The sequence below is a fragment of the Giraffa tippelskirchi genome, chromosome 7 (assembly GCF_054371585.1).
Source record: "Giraffa tippelskirchi isolate mGirTip1 chromosome 7, T2T-mGirTip1v1.2.pri, whole genome shotgun sequence".
Lineage (NCBI taxonomy): Eukaryota > Metazoa > Chordata > Mammalia > Artiodactyla > Giraffidae > Giraffa > Giraffa tippelskirchi.
In genome coordinates this window covers 76,843,540-76,871,269 of record NC_137281.1, presented here as the reverse complement: position 1 = coordinate 76,871,269, position 27,730 = coordinate 76,843,540, and the positions used below count along the sequence as shown (strand labels likewise).

Here is a 27,730-nt window from a genome sequence, read left to right as displayed (position 1 = left end):
GGGGTCATATTTTGCCAAACTATGCTTCTTTTTCATTCCTGAATTTTTTCCTTCTCTATAATAATAACCAAATTCTAATGTTCAAATTCATAAGCATTGTCTTTTTGCTTTTTAGAGCAAATTTGATCATTTGTATCTTTCCCATCCATTTTGATTACTTGACTCTATTCAAAAAACTTTTAACTCATTAAATGTATTGCATAATCTTTTGTTTAGTTTGCTCTGTTACAATTTAGACTCAGAATGTTGAAGCCAAAAGGGATATTTGTTGTTATAGATTATCTCTAACAACTCACTCATTTTCCATTTGTGAAGATTGAAATCCAAGAAGTTTATGTTTATTGCAAAGTAACAATTATGCTAATTGGCAAAATGACAGTTATGTCAAAGCCAGGACTTGAACCTGGGTCTTTGGATTCTTGAGTTAACACAGTTTCTATCAGGTCCTTTGCCTATGAAGTAATTTTCAAATAACACACTAAAAAATAAATTCTCGTGCAAATGAAACTGCTTGTGCAGTCTAACCTGGGCTCATAATTTATATTTACCTATGATACATAATGGTTAATTTAAAACCTAAAATAAGCATGAGGCAGCTGTTTATTTTCTCGTGGTCTGCTCTTTGAGTCATTGCTTATATTTACAAAGTGAAAACAACCTTTATATTTATCAGATCAGATGATATGCCATGAGAACATGCCAGAAGCAAGTACTCTTAGGATTGTTTCCTTTAAATTGTATGTTCTGTTTGATGTTATTTTTTTAACAAAACATTTTTAGTGACCCTGGAAAAAGTAATGTCTTCAATATTTAAGAGTTTATGTTAGTATTTCTTACCCTTTCTAATCCATGCTCCCATTTGTAAAGCATAAAAATCTCATTCTTTGACATCATTTGAAATTCTAAATAATGTAAGATGACTTGCCTAAAAAATAAAAGCAAAAGTATTGCTTGTTTTTTAACTTCACTTGCCCCGCCCCCAAGGAAATCTCCATCAGGAACCCCCTCCAGCCCCCCACTGTCCTTGGGCATACCTGGTCTAAATTATCCCAGAAGATCTAAGGCAACAAAATTGTTCATTCTCTTTTTCCAAGTAACAAAAATTCTTTGTCATCTTGCAACTTTCTTTATGGCCTCATGAATTCAGCCCCTAAAAACATTTGACAGTTTTCATAGTGATAGTAAATACTAAACAGACAATCTCTGTGAAGTCAGACATTGCTCATTGATCACTGAACTCATTTCAGAGAGACTTGGACAAATCCCATGATTTTTCTTACACAATGCTTCAGGCAGCCACATGCTTTCAACTGTTTTGAGAGAGAACATAGAAGACTTTAACACATTTATCTGTTATTTTCCTAAAATGGATACTTATTCATACAATTCATTGCCATCATAATATTTCTTTTTTTCTAAAGCACAATTTGTAAGGAATAAGAAATCACTGAAGAGAAAGAATAATTTCTAAAGAGATCTGACCTAAGCCTAAAACATTGGTTACCAGATGAGGTATTCTGTGCAGCTGTGCAATCTTGTGGGGTGGCCTGGGCAGAGGAGAACAAGGGCAGGAGGTCCTGGAGAAGTATTTCTGGTGTCGGCCTCAGAAAACAAATCCCAGAGCGGTACCAGAAAAACCGCTCTTCAGACGTCCTGCTTCTGAACGCCTTTGCTCCTGATACCTTTAACTCAGCCCCATCTGAGTTCTGTCCTGAGGTCTCGATAACTCCAGGGAGCTCCCTGTTCACTGTTGTATGAAGAACTGTGTGCTTGTGCGCTTGGTTGCTCAGTCGTGTCTCACTCTTTGCGACCCCGTGGACTGCAGGCCGCCAGGCTCCTCTGTCCGTGGGATTTCCCAGGCAAGAATACTGGAGGGGGTTGCCATTTCCTCCTCCAGAGAATCTTCCCGACCCAGGGATTGAATCTGCCTCTCTTGCATTGGCAGGCAGATCCTTTACCACTGAGCCTCCTAGGAAGCCATACGAAGAGCTGTGTTGTCTCAATTCTCAGTTCTTTATGCCATTCAGATCACATCTCAGCCCCATATCTTTTTTTTTTTTCCTTTTTCTTCTCCATCTCTTTTCTTCCATTGGCAAATGTTATTGGAGAAAATCTAACTTATCACATATTGGTAGTCTGTGGAAGGTATGGAGGAGTGTGTGCTTATTTATGTCTGTTTTCAAAAAAAAAAAAAAATGTTTTTTTTAAAGTATAGAGGTTCCCCTAAATGTAAGCCTCAGTAATTGGGGATAAAGTTTTGGACATACCCTCTTCTATACTTAAAGCTAGCAATGATTAATTTTATGAATAACAGCAACCATCTGCAGAAGGCATTGTGCTGACATGATTTAGAACGTGTGTCTGATGGAATGTTCCCCAGGGTTATTCAGTGAGACCAAGATGTCTCATAAATTTCAGAGCTAGCCCTCAGGCAGCTCTGAAACCTAATTAACATCACTGGGATATAGACTTCGAAATATAACCAAAATGTAAAAGATGTAAAGGCCACTATTAGTTACTCAACTGTACCATAACCTGCCAAAGGTTTCTTTACATTGAGTCATAACAGAAGGCTGTTGAGTCTTCAGGATAGCCATGAAAAGGGAAGTCTAAAAGCAAAAATTTGTCAGTTTGCTGATGTATCTCTAGCACTGTCCAGGGCAATGGGGCTCTCTTGACCAGAGACACGTTATTGCCAGCTGTGTGACCTGGGCAAGTTACCCATTTGTAAAACAAAGATGTGTGTGAAAGTGTTAGTCACTTAGTCATGTCTGACTCTTTGCGACCCCATGGACTGTAACCTGGCAGGCTCCTCTGTCCATGGGATTCTGCAGGCAAGAATACTAATTGCCATCTCAACAAGTTATTATGATCGGTAAATGAGCTAATAATGTAAAGTACCCAGATAAGAGACTTCCCTAGTGGCTTAGTTGGAAAAGAATCTGCCTGCAATGCAGGAGACCCAGGTTCCATCCCTGGATGGGGAAGATCCCCTGGAGAAGGAAATGGCAACCCACTCCAATATTCTCGCCTGGGAAATCCCACGGACAGAGGAGCCTGATGGGCTATAGTCCATGGGGGCGCAAAGAGTTGGACACAGCTTAGCCAGTTTAGAAAGCACTAAACAAATTCAGTAGAATAATGATAATAATTTTGATTATTATAATTGTTTCCTGGAAGGCCTATGCCCTGATCTGGGAAACACTAGCATGGGGTGTATAGCTTCTTGGTACCAACCTTAAGATTTCCCCGCTCCTTTCAGTTGCTCTGTGGTCATCCAGCACACATTCTGCTGGTAACCTGACTTCCCACAGAGCTTGGATTTCACACTAGGTGCATAAGAGTCATCATGAGAAGTTTCCCAGGTGATCTGGCTGGGAAGCTGTATTTTAAACAAGGCTCCAGGTAGTACTGTACTGTCTGTACCAGATGGACTGAAAATATCTTTCGAGAAACACTGCTATATCAGTGTTTCCTGTATATCTTGTTCTATAGAAGAGGGCATGTGGGAAGCTTTTTGTTGAGCAAGCAGAGCTGAGGAACTGTTTCTCACCCTGCTGACCTCTTGGTGTGCAATAGGCTAACCCGCCTTTAGTGTTGCTCTGAACACAGCTTTGCTCATCCTCAGGGATCCAACCTGAGCCCCAGAGCAGCTCAAGAGCAAGAGCAGGAGCTATTTGCTGTGATGCCTGATGATGAATGTTTCTCTTGACCTTATTTCCAATCTACTCATTAAGCCCAAGTTAACTCTATAAACTTTACTTAAGAATTTTCCTAATACGGTAAATCAGAAATGTGATTGAGTCATGCCAACATGAAGTCCAGTATTCAGCCAAAAAGAAGTGCTTAATTTTGTTCAGGCTTTGCCTCAGAGAATGTCACTATATAAACCATCATTGTCACTGTATAAACCATCTACTAGAAGTAAACTTGTTCACAAACCCGTACTGTTCACTTAAACTCCATTTCTATTAATCACTGCATTTTTAAAATGGAAGCCATTTCTAGAGATCATTTTTATTGACTCTTCTATGTTTTTCAGATAATAATGGTAGATTATAGACGATTCCTCCACACTTGTTTCTCTTCCCTTTGAACTTGGTCAGTGGGTGATCTAGCAAGGGTTAAAGTGTAATCCTGGCAAGATTTAGGTTAACTTGACTGACATATAGAGGAAGAGAATGCCAACAAACACCACCACAGTGTAGGGGAAAACAGTGTAGGGCTTGCTATGGGGTTTGGAGTAAGATAGTTATATGATGCTTATGCATACATTTCCACTTTATTTTAATGATGAAGTGTATTAATAAGCAAACAGTTAGGTTCAGAAATTTGTAAATATGTTTGAGTAGGACAGAATTTATTTTAATTTTTGTTTTTAATTGAAATGAGCTTATTAACCACTGCAGTGGTTTGAAATGCTAGGCTAAATATTTTGGCTTTTTATATTTTACAACTGCTCCAGTGCATATAACTAGAACATGTGGCTTTACTATATTATCCTACAAAGTCCTGATATTGGTAATCTACATCTTTCTATCAGCAAGAATAAATTAAATCTTTAAATTATGCAAAGACCAGCAGGCAGTTCTAATGCCCCCAGGTAAGATTTTTGGTTTGCAAATGGACACCCATTTCTGTTATCCAAGTGTGACCAGCTTAGCTGTTGGGCTAAAACAAATCAAGAGAATCTAAGAGTGATGTTTGGATGTCACATAAGAGAATATCATCAGGGTTCTCAGATTCGATTGGTAATTTGTGTCTAGCTCTGAACTTCATAGTGAGACTTCAGGACTCTTTACCAGGTTGCCCCACCCCCCACCACAAAGAATAACCAAGAACATCCAGAAATAGTTAAAAGTTTAGAGAATGCATCCTCTAAAGAAATAACTTGGGGAAGATTCCCTAATCATTAGAATGATAATTCAACATTATTTTGAAACAAACAAGCAAACAGGACCCACCATCCCCCCAATAAATCATTGGTGGGTCAGATGGTCCTGTATCCCTGACAAATAATTGTTTTTGTCATTTTTAGGTTCTAAAATACCTTTATTCAAGTGAACGTGTCTTGGATTTTTAGAATAGTGTTTCTGTAGCCAGAAAACCTGGAGAAGGAAATGGCAACCCCCTCCAGGGTTCTTGCCTGGAGAATCCCAGGGACAGGGGAGCCTGGTGGGGTCGCACAGAGTCAGGCACAACTGAAGCAACTTAGCAGCAGCAGCAGCCAGAAAACCAATAAGACGTGACCACTCCAGAGTCTCCCAGTGTGAGCTGGGGCATGTCTCCTCATCCTTTTGTACTTTAGCTCCACATCCGTAGACTGAAGAGTCACTGGGGAGGGGAGAGAATCAAGGGTCCTTTCAGTCACATCTTATCTGGTTCTGTCTTTTGCAATTAGAAAACAGTAACATTAGTTTCCCTCAAGAAGACGCTCCTGTGCACACTGTGAAGGGAGAAACAGGTGTGGGAATGCTCACTTACCTTCGGCCCTCTCCCCTTTGCTGGGGCACTACCTCCCTCCTGCTCAAGGAGCCTTCCGCCTTTGCAATAAAGGGCCTTACAAACATATCCAAACTAAACTTTTAATATAACAGAGCTTAAGTTGTTATCTTTCCCAAAGTATATACATTTTCAAATTTTAAGTTGACAGAACAATTATGTATCTGTAGAATTTTAGGCTCCCAGGATTTGGAGAGAGGAGAGTCTGGGGGACAGACGGCTGACCAGCAGGGTTTTATTTTGCATATTATTATGCTGATCATAACTACACAGGGTCTCTTTCATTGCCTGACCTCCCTGTTATACAAGTAAGGTCAGTCCATTACTGTCTTTTTTATATTTGTGACATTTTATATATTGGGGTTGTTTATTTTTTCCTTCAAAGAATTTTTTTCCCCATACCTTTGCTTATGGGCAAAATACTTTTTCAGGAATGGAGTTCCCTTAGATTCTTCAGAGCTCTAGGGTAGTATAAAATATTGTCTTCTCTTCCTCCATTCAGTTTTGCAATGACAAAAAGTTTAAAGTTGTTATGGACATTCATTTCTTAAAAATTAATTTTAGGAAAGTATAGTTGATTTTCAAAATTGTGCTAATTTCTTCTGTACAGCAAAGCGATTCAGTTATTTATGTGTGTATATGTGTGTGTGTGTGTGTGTGTGTATACATACACAAAAACACACATACATTCTTTTTCATATTCTTTTCCATTATGGTTTATCACAGGATACTGAATATAGTTCCCTGTGTTATGCAGTAAAACCTTGTTGTTTATCCATCCTATACATACCAGTTTGCATCTACTAACCCCAAACTCCCCTTCTGTCCCTCCCCCTTCTTTGGCAGCCACAAATCTGTTCTTCTCTATGCCGATGAGTCTATTTCTGTATCATGGATAAGTTCATTGGTGTTGTTATGACATTCTTTAGACTTTGCCATGAGTGCTGAATTCTTCTAAGTATTTTATTTTAATTGAAATAGCCATATCAATGTCATCTGTGGTACATTTTTATGTGACGTAACATCTTCTAATATTTTTTCTTATGTCAGGATTTTGGGCTCGTGAAGTAGGTAAGATGATTGGACTAGAACATCCTCTCATTCCGGTTCAACATCAATATATTATCACATCGACCATCCCTGAAGTGAAAGCTTTACAGCGAGAACTCCCAGTGCTCCGTGACCTGGAAGGATCGTTTTACCTCCGACAGGAAAGGGATGGGCTTTTGCTTGGTCCATATGAAAGTCAGGAGAAAATGAAAGTTCAGGACTCATGGGTCACCAGTGGAGTCCCTCCAGGTGGGTTCAGCAAATAGAAGCATGTTCAGGTCAGACACATATATGTTGTCCTTCCCATCTCTCTGGGCTGTTTGTGGAATAAGATGACACCATGATACTAGACTATCAAATAGATACCTGGAACATTGGAGGTGAGGGGTTTGAGGTAAATTCTGTTCTCATACCCCTTTGAACAATCACAGCAGGGATTAAGGAAAGAGAGTTGGTGGTAGAAAAGCTGGAAAAAAAAAAGTGTTCCCTGCTGCTTTGGAAAGCCCAGGTAATTTTTACCTGATCACACCAACCTCCTGCCTCCCCCCTTCCTTCTCACTCCTCTGCTTACTTGGTCTAGTTTCTAGATTTGTATATAGTTCCTCTTGTGCTTTGACAGTTGGTAACACAACAGGTATCAGAGATAGACATGCAGCCTGTTAAGAATGAAAGCCTTGAAATCTACAGCAGAACAGGATAGGTTGGACCACGAACTGAAGCTCTCTCCTGCTGCATAAATGGATGTGGAAAAGGCTTAGGCCTCCATGCTAACTCTGGAGGCACCATAGTTTCTCTTTCAAGTTCTGTAAGGGAGAAAAGAACCTGTTTTATTTATTTACTTTTATTTTTAAAAAATTTTTTTCATGAAATATTTCTGCAAAGCCAGGTGAAGGATTGGGTCACCTAAGGAGGTATCTCGGGTTTTAATCTACAGAAGGAGCTAAAATGTCAGTGGCACACAAATATTATAGAGAATATGAAGAAATGCAGGTGATAGTGCTTTCTGGAATTATACTTTGATAAGCTGCTTGGGCTACAGAGTGAATCCCTCCCTCCTAGTCTTCAAAGAACATCTTTACCCAGTTACCGCACATGATAAACCACCTTCCACAGACGTCAGGCCAGCCAGTTAAGGGCTTGGCTTTGCAGAGTGGGCTCTGCACGTTTGAGCCTGAGGGGAGTAGCTCCAATCCCAGAGGGAGGGCTGAGCTGCCACCTGGGAGCCTACCTCTAGGCCCTTCCTCTGTGCTGACAGCCTCTCCTCCACATAAATGTTGAACAAATATTTAAATAATTCTGGTTGGAGGAAGAGCCAGATTGTTGGCTGGTCCTGGGTGCCCACATGCTCAGGTCTAACTCCCATGATCTGCAGGCCTCCCTGACCCAACATACTGTCCACAGAGGAGCAAGAAGGGGGTGGCTGGCTGCTGTGTGGGAACACCCCCAGTACTGGTGGAGACGTTCTTTTAGCGGTTCATCTGTGGCCCTGCCCTCAGTCACAGTGTCTTTCACAATGGAGAAGATGACTGTGTTCCAAGACTTGACTTTTCACAGTATTCTAGTCCTCGATGTGTGTGTGGGAGAGGGCTTGCAGAATGAGGCCTCCTTGCCATCCCTTCCCTGCTGAGAGTTAAAAGTTACCTAGAATCCATCATCTGGATCTTAAAGTGGTTTTCCATTTATCCTCATTGTCCTGACATGACTTTGTAAACTCCATTTGCCCTCACCTGAGAGGATGAGAAGATATTAAGAAGAGGTGGCAAGAATACACAGAAGAACTAGACAAAAAAGATCTTCATGACCCAGATAATCACGATGGTGTGATCACTCACCTAGAGCCAGACATCCTGGAATGTGAAGTCAAGTGGGCGTTAGAAAGCATCACTACGAACAAAGCTAGTGGAGGTGATGGAATTCCAGTTGAGCTATTTCAAATCCTCAAAGACGATGCTGTGAAAGTGCTGCACTCAATATACTATTAAATCTGGAAAACTCAGCAGTGGCCACAGGACTGGAAAAGGTCAGTTTTCATCTGAATTCCAAAGAAAGGCAATGCCAAGGAATGCTCGAACTACCACACAATTGCACTCATCTCACACACTAGTAAAGTAATGCTTAAAATTCTCCAAGCCAGGCTTCAGCAATACGTGAACCATGAACTTCCAGATGTTCAAGCTGGTTTTAGAAAAGGCAGAGGAACCAGAGACCAAATTGCCAACATCCGCTGGATCATCAAAAAAGCAAGAGCGTTCCAGAAAAACATCTATTTCTGCTTTATTGACTATGCCAAAGCCTTTGACTGTGTGGATCACAATAAACTGTGGAAAACTCTGAAAGAGATGGGAATACCAGACCACCTGACCTGCCTCTTGAGAAACCCGTATGCAGGTCAGGAAGCAACAGTTAGAATTGGACATGGAACAACAGACTGGTTCCAAATAGGAAAAGGAGTATATCAAGGCTGTATATTGCCACCCTGCTTATTTAACTTATATGCAGAGTACATCATGAGAAATGCTGGGCTGGAAGAAACACAAGCTGGAATGAAGATTGCCGGGAGAAATATCAATAACCTCAGATATGCAGATGACACCACCCTTATGGCAGAAAGTGAAGAAGAACTAAAGAGCCTCTTGATGAAAGTGAAAGAGGAGAGTGAAAAAGTTGGCTTAAAGCTCAACGTTCAGAAAACTAAGATCATGGCATCTAGTCCCATCGCTTCATGGGAAATAGATGGGGAAACAGTGGAAACAGTGTCAGACTTTATTTTTTGGGGCTCCAAAATCACTGCAGATGGTGATTGCAGCCCTGAAATTAAAAGACACTTACTCCTTGGAAGGAAAGTTATGACCAAACTAGATAGCATATTTAAAAGCAGAGACATTACTTTGCCAACAAAAGTCCGTCTAGTCAAGGCTATGGTTTTTCCAGTAGTCAAGTGTGGATATGAGAGTTGGATGGTGAAGAAAGCTGAGCCCCGAAGAATTGATGCTTTTGAACTGTGCTGTTGGAGAAGACTCTTGAGAGTCCCTTGGACTGGAAGAAGATCCAACCAGTCCATCCTAAAGGAGATCAGTCCTGGGTGTTCATTGGAAGGACTGATGTTGAAGCTGAAACTCCAATACTTTGGCTACCTTATGGGAAGCGTTGACTCATTGGAAAAGACCCTGATGCTGGGAAGGATTGAGGGCAGGAGGAAAAGGGGACGACAGAGGATTAGATGGCTGGATGGCATCACCGACTCGATGTTCAAGGGTCTGGGTAGACTCCGGGAGTTGGTGATGGACAGGGAGGCCTGGTGTGCTGTGATTCATGGGATCGCAAAGAGCTGGACATGACTGAGCGACTGAACTGAACTGAACTGAACTGAGAGAATGAAACAGAATTTTATGGTTAATTGAAGAATAAAAGATCTCTCTTGCCAAACCAATTATTATTGTTGGTTTTTAAAATTGTGATCATATTTAATACTGGAAACTGCTAATATGAATAAAATGAAATTTTCTATTATAAAGGTTACCTTTCATGATTTAATGTTTCAAGAAATAACATTATTATTCTCAGTATATAATGAACTGAACTGAACATCTGTTGATAGCAAATATCAAGTATAGGATTTAAAAAGAAAAACGAAAAGCAAGTTCCTTACAGGCCATCTTTAAATGTAAGCTTGGATTCAGGGATTTAAGTCACTTTGGAGCACATGTCAGGACAGGTGTGGTATCTTCACTGCAGTGACATTTCTTTATTTTTTTTAAAACTTTTTATTTTGTATTGGGGTCTAGCTGATTAACAATATTGTGATAGCTTCAGGTGGACAGCACAGGGACTCAGACATACATATACGTGTATCCACTCTTCCCCACACTCCCTTCCCATCCAGGAGGCCACATAACATTGTGCAGAGTTCCCCATGCTATACAGTAGGTCCTTGTCAGTTATCCACTGTAAATATGGCAGTGCACACGTGTGCGTCCCAAACTCCCAACTGTCCCTTCCTCCCACCCCCCAGCAACCGTAAGTTCGTTCTCTAAGTCTGTGAGTCTGTTTCTGCTTTGAAAATAAGTTCATTTGTATCATTTCTTTTTAGATTCCACATAAGAGAGATGTCACACGATATTTCTACTTCTCTGTCTGAACACTGACATTTCTTTTCAGGTTTTGGAAAGGAGCTCTTTGAGTCTGATCTAGACCGAATCATGGAACACGTTGAAGCGGCCATGGACATGGTTCCAGTCTTGAAAAAGGCTGACATCATCAATATTGTCAATGGTCCCATCACGTATTCTCCTGACATTCTTCCTATGGTGGGGCCCCATCAGGGGGTCAGAAACTACTGGGTGGCTATAGGTTTTGGGTGAGTATCTCTATGTAATTCAACATTTATTATAGAGTTACATATTTTAGAGAAGTCTTGCCCCGTAATCTCAGGCCAAAAATGGACAACAGGGGAGAGGCAGAGAATTTTCTCCCTTTCATGAGAAATGACATGAAAGGAATAAAAATTTTCAGTCTTAAAACTTTGACTTGTATAGGTTTGACAGATTTGTTCACAGGAGGGCAGTGATTTCCTGGAATTTTCTCTTTGCATATTTCTTGCCATTTCCATTATTTATGTCTCCTTTCATGCTGTGAATTTTCAGATAAATGAATCTGCCCCACTTTTACAAGGATGTTTTCATAACACAATATGACAAAGATAATTTAAAATATCAAATGTGTAATACATCTGATGCAGTTTTCACCATAATTCATATTTGTTCAACATGATTTGTTTCTTTATGATTACTCAAGTTGCTTACTATTTATGGTTCCATTACCCATTTGATCTTTCATCTCTAACATTTGTCCCATTAATTTGGTGAATATTAATGTCAAGCCTATTTTACTGTCATGTCACAGTTTCTAATACTCTATTTTCCTTCCCCATTTTTTTGGCCATTTATTCAACTGATGTTTGGTGACTGGCCAGCTTTGAGCCAGGTCTACTGCTGGGCACTGGGCTATAGCTGAGAACAAGGCAGGACGTCTGACCAGAGACACAAGACTGGTTGGGGTGCTGTTCTTCTAAGACAATAGAGAGGTTGGTTGGGGTCTGAACTAAGGAAGCAGCAGTGGGGACTGAGAGATACAAAACAAAATTACTTAGATTTGGTGACAGATTGCATTAGGTCTTAAGGGAGAGAGAAAAGGAGCAAATGATGGCAACTTTTCTGTGACTTCTGTGGTAGCTCAGACGGTAAAGTTTCTGCCTACAATGCAGCAGACCCAGGTTCAATCCCTGGGTTGGGAAGATCTCCTAGAGAAGGAAATGGCAACCCACTCCAGTATTCTTGCCTGGAAAATCCCATGGACAGAGGAACCTGGTAGGCTACAGTCCATGGGGTTGCAAAGAGTTGGACACAACTGAGTGACTTTACTTTCACTTTTCACTTTCACTTTCCAACTTACTCCTGTGGTTGCTGAGGCCAAAGGAAGCAACAACCAGGAAGATAATGAGCTGACTTTTTGACAGTGTTAAGTTTAAGTCTTCGGAACATCCAGAGGTAGAAAACCAGATGGAGCTATGAATCTGGAAGGTATAATGGAACTGGGAGCCTAGGGAATCACCTATAGAGTCAATACGTAGGCCTGTGCATGTGAGAGTGTTTCTTTTGTGCGTCCCTCGTATATCTTCTTTGGAGAAATGTCTGTTTGTATACTTTACCCATTTAAGAAATTAGATTGTTAGTCTTTTTATTGTTAAGTTGTAAAAGTTCTTTATTCTAGATATAAGACCCTTATCTGATACATGATTTGCAAAATTTTCCCCATTCTGTGGGTTTTTAAATTTTCTTGATGGTATCCATTGAAGCACAAAAATTTTTAATTTCCATGAAGTCCAAAATGTGTATGTGTTTCTTTTATTGAATGTAGTTTTGATATCATATATAAGAAACCATTGTTTAATCCATGTTAATGAAGATTTAAACCTTTATTTTCTTCTAAGAGTTTTATAGTCTTAGCACTTACATTTAGGTCTTTAATCAATCTTGAGTTAATTTTTGTATGTGCTGTGAGGTAGGTACGCAGCTTGATTCTTTTGAGGATAGCCAACTGTCCCAGCATCACTTGTTGAAAGACTGTTTTTTACTCACTAAATAGTGTTGGCATCTGTGATGTCTTTTTTTCTGATCCCACTTCTGACACCAGCATTTAGTTCTCCAGTTCTCTGACACCAACTGAGTGTCCAATAGTTTCAATTCAAATCTGCTGCTCACTCTCAGAGTGCAGACCCCACTAGTTAAGGACTCAGTCTCACAAACCATCCTCACTTCAGATGCCAGTTTCAACTTCCAGGAATCACTTGTCCTTCTGACTGAATGGCTACAGATTTGGAGATTCCTACAACCCTTCCTCAGTTTTGATAATTCAATAGAATGACTCACAGAACTCAAGAAAAACTTACTTAGTTATACCTGCTTATTCTACAGAATGCAACTCAGGGACAGTGCATATGGAAGAGAGGTGCAGGACAAGGTCTGGGAGGGAGGATCTGCTGCAGAGCTTTCATGAGCCTCTCTGGTGCATCATCTTCCTAGCACTTCAGTGGATTCACCAACCCAAAGGCTCTTTGAACCCTGTGGTTTAGAAGTTGTTGTGGAAGCTTCATTACATAGGCACAATGGATTAAAACCATTGATCACTGGTGATTGAACTTCTGGTGAACAGCCTCTATTCTGAAGCCTTTTGGTTCCCCTGCCCCCTCTCCATGGAGCCAACTGTTAGCATAGCATACAAAAGAATATAAATTCCAAAAGTTTTAGGAGCTCTATGCCAGGAACTGAGGACAAAGGCCAAATATTTATTTTTTTATTGTCCCACAGCATCCTTGTAAAAAATCAGTTTACCATATAAATATGGATTTATTCCTGGACTTTCAATTTTATTCCATTAGTCTGTGTGTCTGTTCTTAGGCCAGTACCATGCTGCCTTGATTACAGTAGTTTTTCAGTAAGTTCTGAAACTGGGAAGTGTGACTCTTCCAACTTTATTCTTATTCAGTATTGTTTTGTCTATTTGGGCTTCTTATATTTTTGCGTAAAATTTAGGACCAGCTTGTCAATTTCTCTAAAGAAACCACCTAGGATTTCCATAGGGATTGCATTTTTGTAGATCAACTTGGGGAGTACTGCCGTCTTAACAATATTGAGTCTTATGATTCACACACAAGGGATGTCTTCCATTTGTTTGTGTGCTGTGCGTGTTCTTAGTCACTCAGTGGTGTCCAACTCTTTGTGACCCCATGGACTGTAGCCCACTTGGCTCCTCTGTCTATGGGGATTCTCCAGGCAAGAATACTGGAGTGGGTTGCCATGCCCTCCTCCAGGGGCTCTTCCCAACCCACGGATTGAACCCAGGTCTCCCGCATTGCAGGTGGATTCTTTACCAGCTGAGCTACCAGGGAAGCCCATTTGTTTAGGACTTTTAAAATTCTTTCAACAATGACTTGTAGTTATCAGAGTGTAAGTTTTGCACCTCTTTTGCTAAATTGATTCCTAAATATTTTATTTTTTTTGATCCTGCAATTAACTCAATCACTGAATTATTGATTTAGTCAATACATTTTGTGGATCATTGCTCTTTATCTATGAACAAACAGACAGTATACCTGGTCTCATGATATTTATACTTTAATAGAACACCTAGTAATTAGGAAGTTGCTTTCTTTAGAACACTAGTTACTTATCACCTAGACATTGTATCTGCTTGTGTGGGGTTGATGTCGGCATCCTGCTCTGATTGTTCTGAGTAATTTCCCCAGGTTGTAGACACTGTGAGGTGAATGGGAAGGACAACAGGTAGGGTCAGATCAAAATGCCTCACTCTCTGACCAATCTGGCCTAACCCCATAAGGCATTTTTGTTATTTAAAAGTTGAGATTGCTAAAATAGTTCTCATGAAACATGGTGGCATGCTTACGTCGACTGCCCCTGCCAGCTTATACAAAGGATCCAGCCCATGGTTCTGAAGGCCAGCGCTTTCCACATCTGTGGCTGAGCACCAAAATCACCTGTTGCTGTTGAGTCGCTCAGTCGTGTCTGACTCTTGCAACCCTGTGGACCATAGCCCGCCAGGCTCCTCTGTCCATGGGATTTTCCAGGCAAGAATACTGGAGTGGATTGCCATTCCCTTCTCCAGGGGATCTTCCTAACCCAAGGATCAAACCTGAGTCTCCTGTATTGAAGGCAGATTCTTTACCACTGAGCCACCGGGCTTGTTAAAAAGCAAAATCTCAACTTTGTTCTTAGTTTCATGTGTGTTTCATCCTCCTTTGCATCTTACCTATGAAATTCCTATTATTTGTCTTTAGAATCCATGAAAGATGTGTTGAATTGGAAAACCAACAAGCAAGCATATTCCCATACAACCCCTTCCTATAGATTCTGATTCAGTAGTCTGGAGAGGGGCCCAGGGATCACATTTCAGCATTGTCTGCTATTCTAGTCCAAAGAATAGGTATTTGCAAACTATCTACAGATATGCCAGTGCTCATTTTCAATACCCTAGTCAAAGCTGTTTTACTTTTGTCCCAAATATAGCAAGTTTTCCTGCTTCTAGGTGACTAACACAGTGCTCCCCAGATGTTTAATGGGTTGTATTGAACTGAGTCTAGTTATCTTGGCTTAGAACAGATTACAAACAGCAAATTTAAAGACAGGAGAGTGCTGTAAGTTGTAATGCCTGACAGTTTAACAGTTACCGTAAAAAAGCAGACACAAACACTCAGAAGGCATAGCAGCTGGGCCATGTAATAATGGGTTCTGCAGATAAATGCTAGACATAGAAGAAAAGCCTAACTCTTCTTTCCTCATCGAGTTCCCTTTCACTTCCATGTTATACATTACTTCCTTATGAAAATCTTATCCATTGGGCAGAGGCATACTCTGTTGTTGGTTATACAAGGACCCAACAGCCACCGTGTATCGCTTGCCTACTATATGCTTTAAAATGCCATGTCAATTAATTCTCCACCAGCATCATAAAGTGTGCATGTGAGGAGACTAAAGCTCAGGGTGGTTACACAGCCTGCAAGGTCACACAACTGGTAGTGGCAGAACAAGAATTATACCCAGATCTCCCTTACTCTATGCTTTTCACTCTCAACCACTCGGAGCTCTCAATAGATGTTTCATCCATCTCAATAGATGCGTTGTATGAGATTTTACATATAACTTAATAACGGTTATAGGGCTAAAGATTGGGGAAATTTCCTTTTTGCTATGTTTAAAATGGTTATCCATTAAACCAACAAGCACCTACTGTGTAGCACATGGAACTCTGCTCAATGTTATGTGTCAGTCTGGATAGGAGGGGATTTGGGGGAGAATGGATACATGTATATGTATGACTGAGTCCCTTCACTGTCTACTTGAAACTATCACAACATTGTTAACCAGCTATACCCCAGTATAAAATAAAAAGTTTGAAGTTTTGAAAAAAACACATTTTAACATAAAAATAAATAAATGGGTTATATTCAGGATTCATCTCAAGTAACAGCACTCTGCCCTATTTATTTACTCATAAGTGTTGTTGAAAGATAAAGAACATGATGGTCTGGTAGTGAGTCTACACGAAACCAAAGCACAACCCTGGCTATGCCCAAGGAGTCTGCCAAGGATATAAATTCTGTTATGTGTGTCTTGGCAGGAAAAAAAAAAAGAATAACCATTAAAGAAGTACAGTCCAATAACAGAGTGTGTACTGGGGTCAGATGACTGAGTTTGTATCCTAAATCTGCACTTTGTTGCAGTGTGACAACCTTATTTAACTCCTGTGTGCAGGTTGGGTTTCTCACTGGTAAAATAGAGTTGCTAAAGCATAAATCAGCTGGTAGATGTTAGAAGGAAACAATGCCTGGTAAATGGTAAGAGCTCAGTGAATGCCAAAAGAACTTTATATAGTTTCAAGTCTTGTAAACAGTTATCTCTAGCTCTCAAAAATGGTAACGGTTGTAATCACACACTGAAACTGGTTAAGTGAGTAAACAGTTTATACAAATAGTTCATAATTATTTTAAGCATATATTTAATTCTTTTTGCTTTTTTTTCTTACTTAGTGAGATTGTGGGTGATTTGGATGAGCCATGTCTCTTTTCAAAATTATCTAGAGAAGTATAAATTGCTATTTTTTTATCCTGCTTGAGAAATGTCCTTATAACAAATATATCATTATTACAAATGATATAAATCATTTTTATAAAATAGTAAAATTGGTATCTTGTTGTAGAAAAAGGTAGTTAGCATTTCCAGTCTTTGCTAAGGTCCTCCCTTGTTTTTAGAAGCTTCAGTGTTGGCTAAATAGTTGTCATCTGGGGTACTGGAATTTCTTGCATTTTGATGTTTGCTCATGTGACTCCTTTTTGCTCCTAGTCCTCTCCCCATGACTCCCTGCTCATCCAATTCCTTGAAAGCTTCTCTTGACTTAAACCACAGATGAACCACCCGAGACTTTACCTTCAAGAGTGAGTGGGTAGAACCTCACATGGGTGACATTGAACCCTGATTCCTCCGTCTGATATAAAATTATTTGCCAGTTATGTTCTTGGTCTTTTAAAGAATAATTATTCACTTAATTTTGATTGCGCTGGGTCTTCATTGCTACATGGGCTTTTTCTCTAGTTGCAGCAAGTGGAGGCTACTCTCTAGTTGTGGTGCACAGGTTTCTCATTGTGGTGCTTCTCTTGTTGAGGAGCGTGGGCTCTAGAGCACACAGGCTTCAGTAGTTGCAGCTGCAGGCTCTAGAGCCCAGGCTCAATAGTTGTGGCTATGCTGATCTGTGCTTAGTCACTCAGGCGTGTCCGACTCTTTGCAATCCCATGGACTATAGCCCACCAGGCTCCTCTGTCCATGGGGATTCTCCAGGCAAGAATACTGCAGTGGGTTGCCATGCCTTCCTCCAGGGGATCTTCCCAACCCAGGGACTGAACCCAGGTCTCCCCCTTTGCAGGAGGATTCTTTACCTTCTGAGCCACCCCGTAGGCTTAATTGCTCTTCGGCTCTGCATAAGATCTACAGGCATGCTCCCTGATCTTAGTTGCTTCCCAGATCAGGGATCGAACCTGTATCTCCTGCACTGGGAGGTGGATTCTTCACCACTGAGCCACCAGGGAAGCCTGTGTTTTTGGTTTTAAAGTATCTTCACGTGGATATAGAAACAAGCTAATCCTCCACACCAAGTGACTCATTGGTTGTGAAATACAGGAGCCATTGTTTCTCCCCTTCCTCCCCACAAGTCCTTGGGTGACTGCCCCTTTGTCTGTGTGCCTCTATGATAATAGCCCAAGTTCTTGTACAGAGATCGTTGCTAAAGGGACCTAAACTAAACTGAGTCTGAGAAGGGATGGGTGTGCCACACCAGAGTGCACGTATTTCTCCTGAAAGATTCCCTATTAGTGAGAATAATCATAGCTCAAGATAAGGTACCAACCACATCTGCCTGTGTACTTCCTTGCTTCTATTTTCCTAGAGCGAGATCCTTACTAGCTAAGGGTCATAGGCTATTTTGCAGATATGCAGCTCTTGAAACTGTGGAAACTAACTAGTTATCAAGTCAGGCACATTTAATTTGGATGCTTAAACATTTTTTTTTTTTTGAGGAAAAAGATGATAGTATAAAGATTATATTGATTGTGTGTTCTGAATAGCATGGGACACTCCAGCTTTGAGGCCTTGTGAAATATTTGGACATGTTTCATTGCTCGAAAGTAGTATGTGTTAATAACAGGGTATTTATTTCTATATTTGAAAGATACGGCATAATCCATGCTGGTGGGGTCGGGAAATATCTCAGTGACTGGATCCTGCACGGAGAACCACCTTTTGATCTGATAGAATTGGATCCCAATCGCTATGGCAAATGGACAACAACTGAGTACACCGAGGCCAAAGCAAGGGAGTCATATGGATTCAACAATATTGGTAAGATGCAAATTTACTGTTGTCTGTGAAGTGTGTTCAGAATTGACTTATGGCACCTCTGACTTTAGATGCTTTTTATTCTGTGCATCATTGGGGAATGGTTAGGGAGTCTAAAAAGCATATGCTTCTAAAACAAAAAAGGAATTATGGGAATATATATCTTTAATGTGAGGAATGTATCAGTGATTTTAACTTTTAAATCTATTTTTACTTTACCTTTGATGATCATTGTGAATGATGGTTTTGGTTTTTTGAAAATATAAATTTAATATGTATTATTATACATGCTTATGTATTAAACTTATATATGATTTATTTTACACATATGCTATGTATGTATGTATATGTGTATATATATATATATATACACACACACACGTAGCTTCTGGATTTTAAGTACTGTGTTTTCCATTTTCTGAATCCCTTCAGAATATTTTGTAGTTTTGGTTCTATGCTATTAAGAGTATGGGTTTTCCTTTTTCAGTTGGTTATCCTAAAGAAGAACGATTTGCTGGGAGGCCAACTGAGCGAGTCAGTGGCCTTTATAAAACCCTGGAGTCTAAGTGTTCCATGGGGTTCCATGCAGGCTGGGAGCAGCCACACTGGTTCTACAAACCAGGCCAGGACCCTGGGTACAGGTAAACAAGTGACTTAGCCTACCTGTGGCTCTGACTGCAGAGTGAACTTTGGGAGTGGGATGGAGGGACCCTAGAGAAGCACCATATCCCCCACACTGGTTCTACAAACCAGGCCAGGACCCCTGCTGCTGCTAAGTTGCTTCAGTCGTGTTCAACTCTATGAGACCCCATAGACGGCAGCCCACCAGGCACCCCTGTCCCTGGGATTCTCCAGGCAAGAACACTGGAGTGGGTTGCCATTTCCTCCTCCAATGCATGAAAGTGAAAAGTGAACGTGAAGTCGCTTAGTCATGTCCAACCCTCAACGACCCCGTGGACTGAAGCCTACCAGGCTCCTCCATCCATGGGATTTTCCAGGCGAGAGTACTGAAGTGGGTTGCCATTGCCTTCTCCTCCAGGACCCCTGGGTACAGGTAAATGAGTGACTTAGCCTACCTGTGGCTCTGACTGCAGAGTGAACTTTGAGAGTGGGATGGAGGGACCCCAGAGAAGCACCATATCCCCCTCACTGGCTCTACAAACCAGGCCAGGGCCCCTGGGTACAGGTACATGAGTGACTTAGCCTACCTGTGGCTCTGACTGCAGAATGAACTCTGGGAGTGGGATGCAGGGACCCCAGAGAAGCACCATATCCTCCTCCCACCCCTTCACTCTACCCTATTCCAAACAGCATTGAGCCTTTTTCCATAAAAATAATTTCTGTGCAGTGGAGGCCTTAGTTTATCCCATGTGACACTGGTGCGCATTAAGGACCCATGTGGCCTCGAGAAACCCACCATCAGCCCAAGTGAAGCCTCTGCTTGGAATTTTCCAATTGCTGAGAGGAATCTTCCCCACCCTCTCCAAATCCCCTTTATTTGGCCTTTAAAGGTTTACCTTGATTTAAGATGCCTGGTCAAATCACATAGTATGGAAACAATATGGAAATATGGATTTTCTGTTTATAAGGGAATAGCTGAAAGCTACTGCTTTCTAATGTGTGTGCAATGAATTATGCAAATTATATGCACTGTTGATAAATTAGGGGAAAAGGTCATTTACTATTTTAGGTTAAGCTAAAACATAAAGCATATAACTGAAACAATTCTCTGATTTCCTCTAAAGTTGTTGACATAGTACTTGGATTGCATACCATCCTTGTATTTAGGGTTAATAATGATTACATTGGAGAAGACAATTGCACCCCACTCCAGTACTCTTGCCTGGAAAATCCCATGGACGGAGGAGCCTGGTAGGCTACAGTCCATGGGGTCGCTAAGAGTCGGACACGACTGAGCGACTTCACTTTCACTTCTCACTTTCATGCATTGGAGAAGGAAATGGCAACCCACTCCAGTGTTCTTGCCTGGAGAATCCCAGGGACAGGGGAGCCTGGTGGGCTGCCGTCTATGGGGTCGCACAGAGTCGGACACGACTGAAGTGACTTAGCAGCAGCAGCAGCAATGATTACATACTTTTTTCTCATGAGAAGACACAAACCAAGAGAAAGCAAGTTTTCAAGCTGTTACCTTTTTTTGACTGTTACTTTGCTTATTTAAACAGATTTTGATGTCTACTTTACAATCAGACCTAAATGGTCCAAAGTATAGTAGTGGGCCAATTGATTAATGAATTTGGACTCTGTAGTCAGCCAGTGGAGATCACCTGGGGGCAAAATACTGGCTTGGTTTTTTTTCTAAGTGACCCAGATAAATGCCAGATCTATTCTTCATGTTGTACTATTTGGACCTGGGTTGTTTTTTCTACTATTTTAATAATTAAACCACTGAAAACATATCCTCCTCTGAAGTTAAAATACCACATTAATAGTCTACTCCGAAAAGTAGAAAGGACCCTGCATAATGAGTCAGTAGACCTTTGCTCCAGGCCCAGCTCTGTCATTAACTAGTACAAAGGCCTAGGAAGTCACTTTGTGCCTTTTCTCTAAAAACTGAAGATATTGGACCAGATGCTTGCTTACTCCCAGGTGGCCAGCATGAGCATCACACGGGAGCTTGTTAGAGGGCAGCATCTAGGGCCCTCCCCAGACCTGCTGCATCAGAATTTGTAACAAGTCCAAGTGATGTATTTACAGAAACATTTGAGAAGCACCAGACAAGACAGCTCTACCCCTCATATATTCTGATTTTTGTTCCCGAAATTAGTATTTTTAAAATGCTCCCCTAGGTGATTCTAATATGTAACCAAGGTTGACAACTAAAGGACTGGGTGACTTCTAAGCTCTTTTTCAGGTCTGAGAGCCCACATAGCCTATCTTATTTTCTAGTTAATTAATACTTCATTCACTGTGAAATGGGTCAAGGGATAGATGAGTAACTTAAAAAATCAGTTTCCAGTATATATGTGTGACTTGTAGAACAGGTGGCATTTTCCCCCCAAATGAAAATGTCTAGACAATTAGGGCTTGTTAGGGCTTCCCAGGTGTCTCAGGGGTAAAGAATCTGGTTGCCAATGCAGGAGATGTAAGAGGCACACGTTTGATCCCTGGGTCAGGAAGATTCTGTGAAGTAGGAAATGGCAAGCCACTCCAGTATTCTTGCCGGGAAAATTCCATGGACAGAGGAGCCTGGTGGGCTACAGTCCATGGAGTCACAAAGAGTCGGACATGACTGAGCACACAGAGCTTATAAAAATATTCTGAATTTTTTTGAAAACAAATAACATGTTTTGTGACATTGTGTTTCAGGCCAAGTTTCCACCGCACAAACTGGTTTGAGCCTGTGGGCTCTGAGTATCAACAGGTTATGCAAAGAGTAGGGGTGATTGACCTGTCACCGTTTGGCAAGTTTAATATCAAAGGCCAGGACTCCATTAGATTGTTGAACCATCTCTTTGCAAATGTTATTCCCAAGGTAAATAACCTTATAGGGGTAGGGGTACAAGGTCCAGGATCCTGCCCTGCTTAATTTTCTATCCTCACATTTTCAAAAAGCCAGTATGTTATTTCAGTTCACCTAATGATTTCTGTATGAACACGAGAATTCTTCAACTAGTGAAGGACATTCTAGCTAATTTTCAAATTTAAATTTTTGTTGACTGAATTATTATCTAAGGATCATATGGCTTTGTTTAGTTGTGTCACTAGGAACCCCCAGATTTGTTGAAATGTAATCTTTATGATCAGTAATTATAATGATCATTTAAACTGAAAACTTCAAAATTAATGGGTTTAGGTTTACAGATAGTTCACACAATTGATATAAAAGGTTCAGATGTCTTACATTGTTGACATCCACATTTTTATATCCATGTGGCATTGAAAGGATACATAAGATTTTATTCTTTTCTGTAGGTGGGTTTTACAAATATAAGTCACATGTTAACACCAAAAGGTCGAGTATATGCTGAGTTGACTGTCTCTCACCAGTCTCCTGGGGAGTTTCTACTAGTAACTAGTGCTGGGTCAGAACTTCATGATCTTAGGTAAGTGTACACGTACTAAGAAAACTATATGCATTATAACTGATCCAGTCTTGCACCAAGGGTATTTATGTTTTGTGGGCTTTTTAAAATCAGTAATTGAAAATACAACTCAAAATCTTTAAACCTGACTGTTTTAAATAAATGTCATGTCTTTTATAGGAAATTACTTCAAGTGAGGGTCCCTATAACCATCCCCCTCCCAAAGGTAATCCATCCACTGGGTTTACTGGTTCTAATAATATTAACTCCTATTAATTAGGTATCACTCATATGTCAGAACCATTTTTACACATTATCTCAATAAGTTCTTTTAGTAGATTTATCTGCCAGGTATATATTATGCCCATTTTCAGGTGAGGAAACTGAAATTTGGGTTAAAATGACCTGCTCATGAGTCTTATTGATTCTGATGCTCACTCACATTCGGTTCACGTTAGTGTATTGCCTCCAGGGTTTTCTTCTTTTTTCTCATACTTTGTGCTCTCTGGCCCATCACTGCATTGAAATCATTGATTTGCCAACTCTATCCTTCACATGAATTTCAGTCTACTATTTAGTCTACTCTAAAATATTTTGTATTTAGTATTTCAAAAATATTTGGAATATTGTTGTTTGATAAACATCTTACTCCAACAGACTCTCACTCTAGTTGTAAGATGATGCAAATTCTATCCTCCTATCCAAGATACATTAGGAGTCATCTTAGTCACTTAGCTTTGTGTCAGTCCAGATGATCATTTTATGATAGACTTGTGTAGCTCCAGGGACTTCTCAGTATATTATAAGCAAACCTTCTAACTGGCTTCCAATAACTCATCAAGACTCAGAAATTGAAACCAGTGTTTAGAGTTTTAATCTTCTCCTTGTGATTGTCAAAGCAAGCATGTGTCTGGTGGCAGGCACATTTTTAACCTTTAGCAGCATGATTGTGTCTGCTATGTATGGGTATTAGAGAAAATTTGGGTTTAAATTAACTTCCCAAGATGGAGTCATTAGTTTAAATGCAATAGGGCTGTCACTGTTTGAAAAAAATTTGTGGCAGAGCTTGTTTAAATGGAAGGATCCTTCTGTACTGTGAAAAATCACCCACATATTTGTAAGTGGGCAGCTTAAAAAGAATCATTTACTATCTCTGAGACTCAGTTTCCTCAAATTTAAAAATTGGTTGATTATATGAAATGACACTCTGGGGATTTTCTGGTAATTCTAGACACACAGTATATCTTCAGAGAAATAATCTGTTACCAACATGTGCTATTCCAGCAAGATTCAACACAGTGTTTATGAATCTCAAATGCAGATGGATTGAAGAAGAGGCAATCAAAGGTGGATGTGATGTTGAAATTAAAAACATAACTGATGAGCTTGGAGTCCTTGGCGTCGCAGGGCCACATTCAAGAAAAGTCCTACAGAAACTGACCTCTGAAGATCTTAGTGATAATGTTTTCAAGTTTCTTCAAACCAAGTCTTTAAAGGTTTCCAATATTCCTGTCACGGCTATCAGGATATCTTATACTGGTAAGAATTGGAAAACAACCTAGAGCAAGTCTCTAAAATTTAGAAGCACCCAGAAAAGTGTGCATACACACATGTTCAGTCTCTTCAGTGTAACTTTGGAGGAAGATTTCTCCTGCCCAACTCTTCTGACAATTCTGTTTATTCAGTCCGAGTCTGAGAAAGTCATTCCACAGATTTCCAGTTGTGGTTCCAGGCCCATAGCTAGCTGCCTACCATTCAGAAGGGTAGGTGAGAAAGTACAAAGAGGATAGTTGTTGGAAGAGTTGGAAGGGATGACAGACTGTTCAGGCCAGCTGATTCTGTGTTGCTGTTGTTGTTCAGTCACTCAGTCATGTCCAGCTCTGTGACCCTGTGGACTGCATGCAGCATGCTAGGCTTCCCTGTCCTTCACCATCTCCTGGAGCTTGCTCAAATTCATGTCCACTGAGTCGGTGATACCATCCAACCATCTCGTCCTCTGTCACCCACTTCTTCTCCTGCCCTCAATCTTTCCCAGCATCAGGGTCTTTTCTAATGAGTCGGCTGTTCACCTCAGGTGGCCAAAATATTGGAGATTCAGCTTTAGCATCAGTCCTTCAATGAATATTCAGGATTGATTTCCTTTAGGATTGATTCCATGTGGGAGAATTCAAAATAGTCTCTTTCAGAGAACATCTTGAATGTGTTAGGCACTGCCCTTAAAGCATTACCGCTGTTCATCTTTCTTTCTGACTCTAAGTGCATTAGAGAAGTCTTCCTTGGCACCTAATGGCATGTAGTAGGTACTAGAAACAGGGATGAATGAATGCTCTCCAGTTCCCCACTGGTTCTCTGGGCTCCCTCCTAGCCTCCTCTAGACCCTGATGCTGGGAAAGATTGAGGGCAGGAGAAGAAGGGGGTGACAGAGGACGAGATGGTTGGATGGCATCACCGACTCAGTGGACATGAATTTGAGCAAGCTCCAGGAGATGGTGAAGGACAGGGAAGCCTGGCATGCTGCATTACAGAAGGAGTGCTAGGTGCCCAGCCTTCACTCGGGTACGTGATGCTCGTGTCCCGGTGGTGTCCCGGAGAAGCACTGCACCATTAGCCCTCCACGTGGGGAACAAGGCGAGCACACGGTATAAAGGCCGTAGCTCTTCCCTAGGCTTCTCTTTTCCCCATCCTCCCTCCACCCAACCTTGGAAAACTGGTGACCAGAATAAAACAAGCAAAATAAAAAATAAGCAGACTCTTTGAATTGGGTTTCATTTTTTTCTTGCCTATGGTTCTAATGGTGAATGAAATGACCAAGTAGGGGAGAAGGAGGAAGTGGGGGCCATTAGAGACTCTGGCTATCCCACAGTGAGGAACATTCGAATAATTGTCGTCAGTGGCCTGTATGTTTAAGCCTTGTGATTTGGGGCCAAGGAGTTGGGGGCTGAGGTGTTTAAACCTTGAACCGCTCATCTTGATAAACTTTGCCATGCTAATTCCTCACTTAACATTATGAAGCCAAGGTGAGAGGTAAGGTTAAGTCCTGAATCACTGTCTGTCTGAGTTGTCTTAAATGCTGCTCTCTGTGTGGGGGGTGGGGCAGTATTGGGCATGGAAACATCTATCGTATGGCTGGCTCCTTTGCAGTGTGGCTTGGTTGCAACATTTTTGGGAACCGAGCTCTTATCACTCTACAGTGTCTATTTTGCAGAAATGGAATCTCTCCATTTGTTGATGTGTTTTAGCTAATGCACATTAGACCCAGTGATTGTCATTCTTACTCTGGTGTGGCCCTTGCGGGTGTATTTCAGGTGAGCTGGGTTGGGAGCTGTACCACAGACGAGAAGATTCTGCAGCGCTTTACGACGCTATCATGAATGCAGGCCAGGAGGAGGGAATTGACAATTTTGGAACCTATGCCATGAATGCCTTAAGACTAGAGAAAGCTTTCAGAGCCTGGGGGTCAGAGGTTTGAAATGCTATCATCTTTATTAAAACTTTACATGTGTTATATCTGACTTTTATGCAAGGGTTAGTTTAACTGTGTTAACATTGGCTCTGACTGTAAGAGTAAGAATGTATTGTAAGAAAAAAAAATTGAGGGGGGCCACATTGGACAGCATGCAAAATCTTAGTTCCCTGACCAGAGATGGAATGCACGCCACCTGCAGTGGAAGCATGGAGTCCTAACCACTGGACCACCAGGGAAGTCCTGAAAACTTTATTTAATTAGGGGCAAAGGTTTTTCTCCTCAATTTCCCAGTTGCAAATTCAGGGGAACTGTGATGTAATGTTTATTCTGCCTTAATTCCCCTTGCTTGGCAGAGAGCCCTGGACATCTGCCTCTGTGTGCTGAGTTTGGCTGCCCCAAGGGAGCCTGTCTACCCCATGGGATTTGAGGACCACCTTTCAAAATTCTTCCTTCTCCTCTGTCACATTGTCTATCATCATTTCCTTCTTATTCTGCACCTTTTGGGGACGTAACAACAAAAGCTGTCTTTCTGAGGGGCAGGGCTGGTGGTCTGGAATGTGTTGGTCCAGCCCACACCCATCGTTAATAATGAGAACTCAGGGTTTCTATTTGTGTAGTTACACACCATTTTCATAGGCATGATGTCATCTACCTTCTCAGCTCTCCCTGAAGAGGGTATTATTGGTGATTCTTGGGCAAGGAGGTGGGAGTTATACATACAATCACGCTAAGAAACAATAAACAACTTGGTCCAGATTGCACAGAAGTGTCCAAACAGTGGTTCAAACTCTGTTCTCTTATTTTATCTCCAATATAGCAGACTATCTTTAGATCTCAATTTTCTCAGGTCTGCTAGTTGTTTTCTTGGAATACATCGAGGTTTTAGGTATGAGAGCTTAGATAAGGGACCTTTGTAAAGGGTATACTTCAGGGTAGGGTCTTTGGGGTTTGAATGTATCCTCCACCACATACTATGTGGCCTTAACCCTCCAGAGACTTCACTTTTCTATAAGAGAGAGACAATCTTTATCCTACAGAGTTATTGTCAAGATTAGGTAGTCCGCGAAGTGCCTAGAACATAAAGCGTGAATTTGAGGGCAAAGTGGGTTTGAAAGCACAGGCAGGGTCCCTAGGACATTTAGACCAGGGGCAGAGGAAAGTGGGTTTTGAGGTGGACAATACAGCCTCCTGGAGTCCCTGAAAGAATAAGAGCCCTGGGGCAGTTGTTGTTTACAGAGGATGTGCTCTGTTGCGGGGATCCTCAGCCTACTAGGGTGGGGGTGGTTCTCAGAGGACGCTGCTGCAGGGAGAGACGGAGAGGACAGCTCTGCCTCCACTCTCCACAAGGAATGAGCAGCGATTCTCTGCTTTCCCGCTTTCATTTTCTCCTGTCTCCATTCCAGCCCCTCTAATTTCCCAGCGGTGCCAGCACGCCCTCTAGTGTTATTACAGCAATCAAGCATCTGGACTTGGTTTTAAATTTTTTCCTGGAATTCTGAAACTTTTTAAAAAAAATCAATGAAATATTGTCTTAAAAGTAGAATATTATCATAGAACACATGCTGGCTTTAGAAATGTCAGTGTGGTAAGGACAGAATCTTAAAATCAACAAGATGGTATCGAGTGCTCTAGTAAGCATGAGGTTTGGGGTGAGGCACTGAGAAAACCCCAAGTAATAAATTCTTATCTCATTTCTGGAATTTTGAAAA

General features: G+C 41.1%; 1 protein-coding gene across 6 annotated transcripts in view; it reads left to right on the top strand.

Moving 5' to 3' along the window:
- Positions 1 to 27,730, top strand: part of DMGDH (dimethylglycine dehydrogenase) — a 155,374-nt gene that overhangs the window by 97,452 nt on the left and 30,192 nt on the right. For all 6 annotated transcript variants that reach the window (XM_081505960.1, XM_081505956.1, XM_081505955.1 and 3 more), the window contains 8 exons: positions 6,553 to 6,801; positions 10,711 to 10,909; positions 18,346 to 18,515; positions 19,000 to 19,153; positions 21,840 to 22,005; positions 22,446 to 22,576; positions 23,877 to 24,094; positions 25,861 to 26,018. In XM_081505960.1, coding sequence (XP_081362086.1) covers positions 6,553 to 6,801; positions 10,711 to 10,909; positions 18,346 to 18,515; positions 19,000 to 19,153; positions 21,840 to 22,005; positions 22,446 to 22,576; positions 23,877 to 24,094; positions 25,861 to 26,018 — 1,445 coding nt within the window. The remainder of the gene's footprint in view (positions 1 to 6,552; positions 6,802 to 10,710; positions 10,910 to 18,345; positions 18,516 to 18,999; positions 19,154 to 21,839; positions 22,006 to 22,445; positions 22,577 to 23,876; positions 24,095 to 25,860; positions 26,019 to 27,730) is intronic.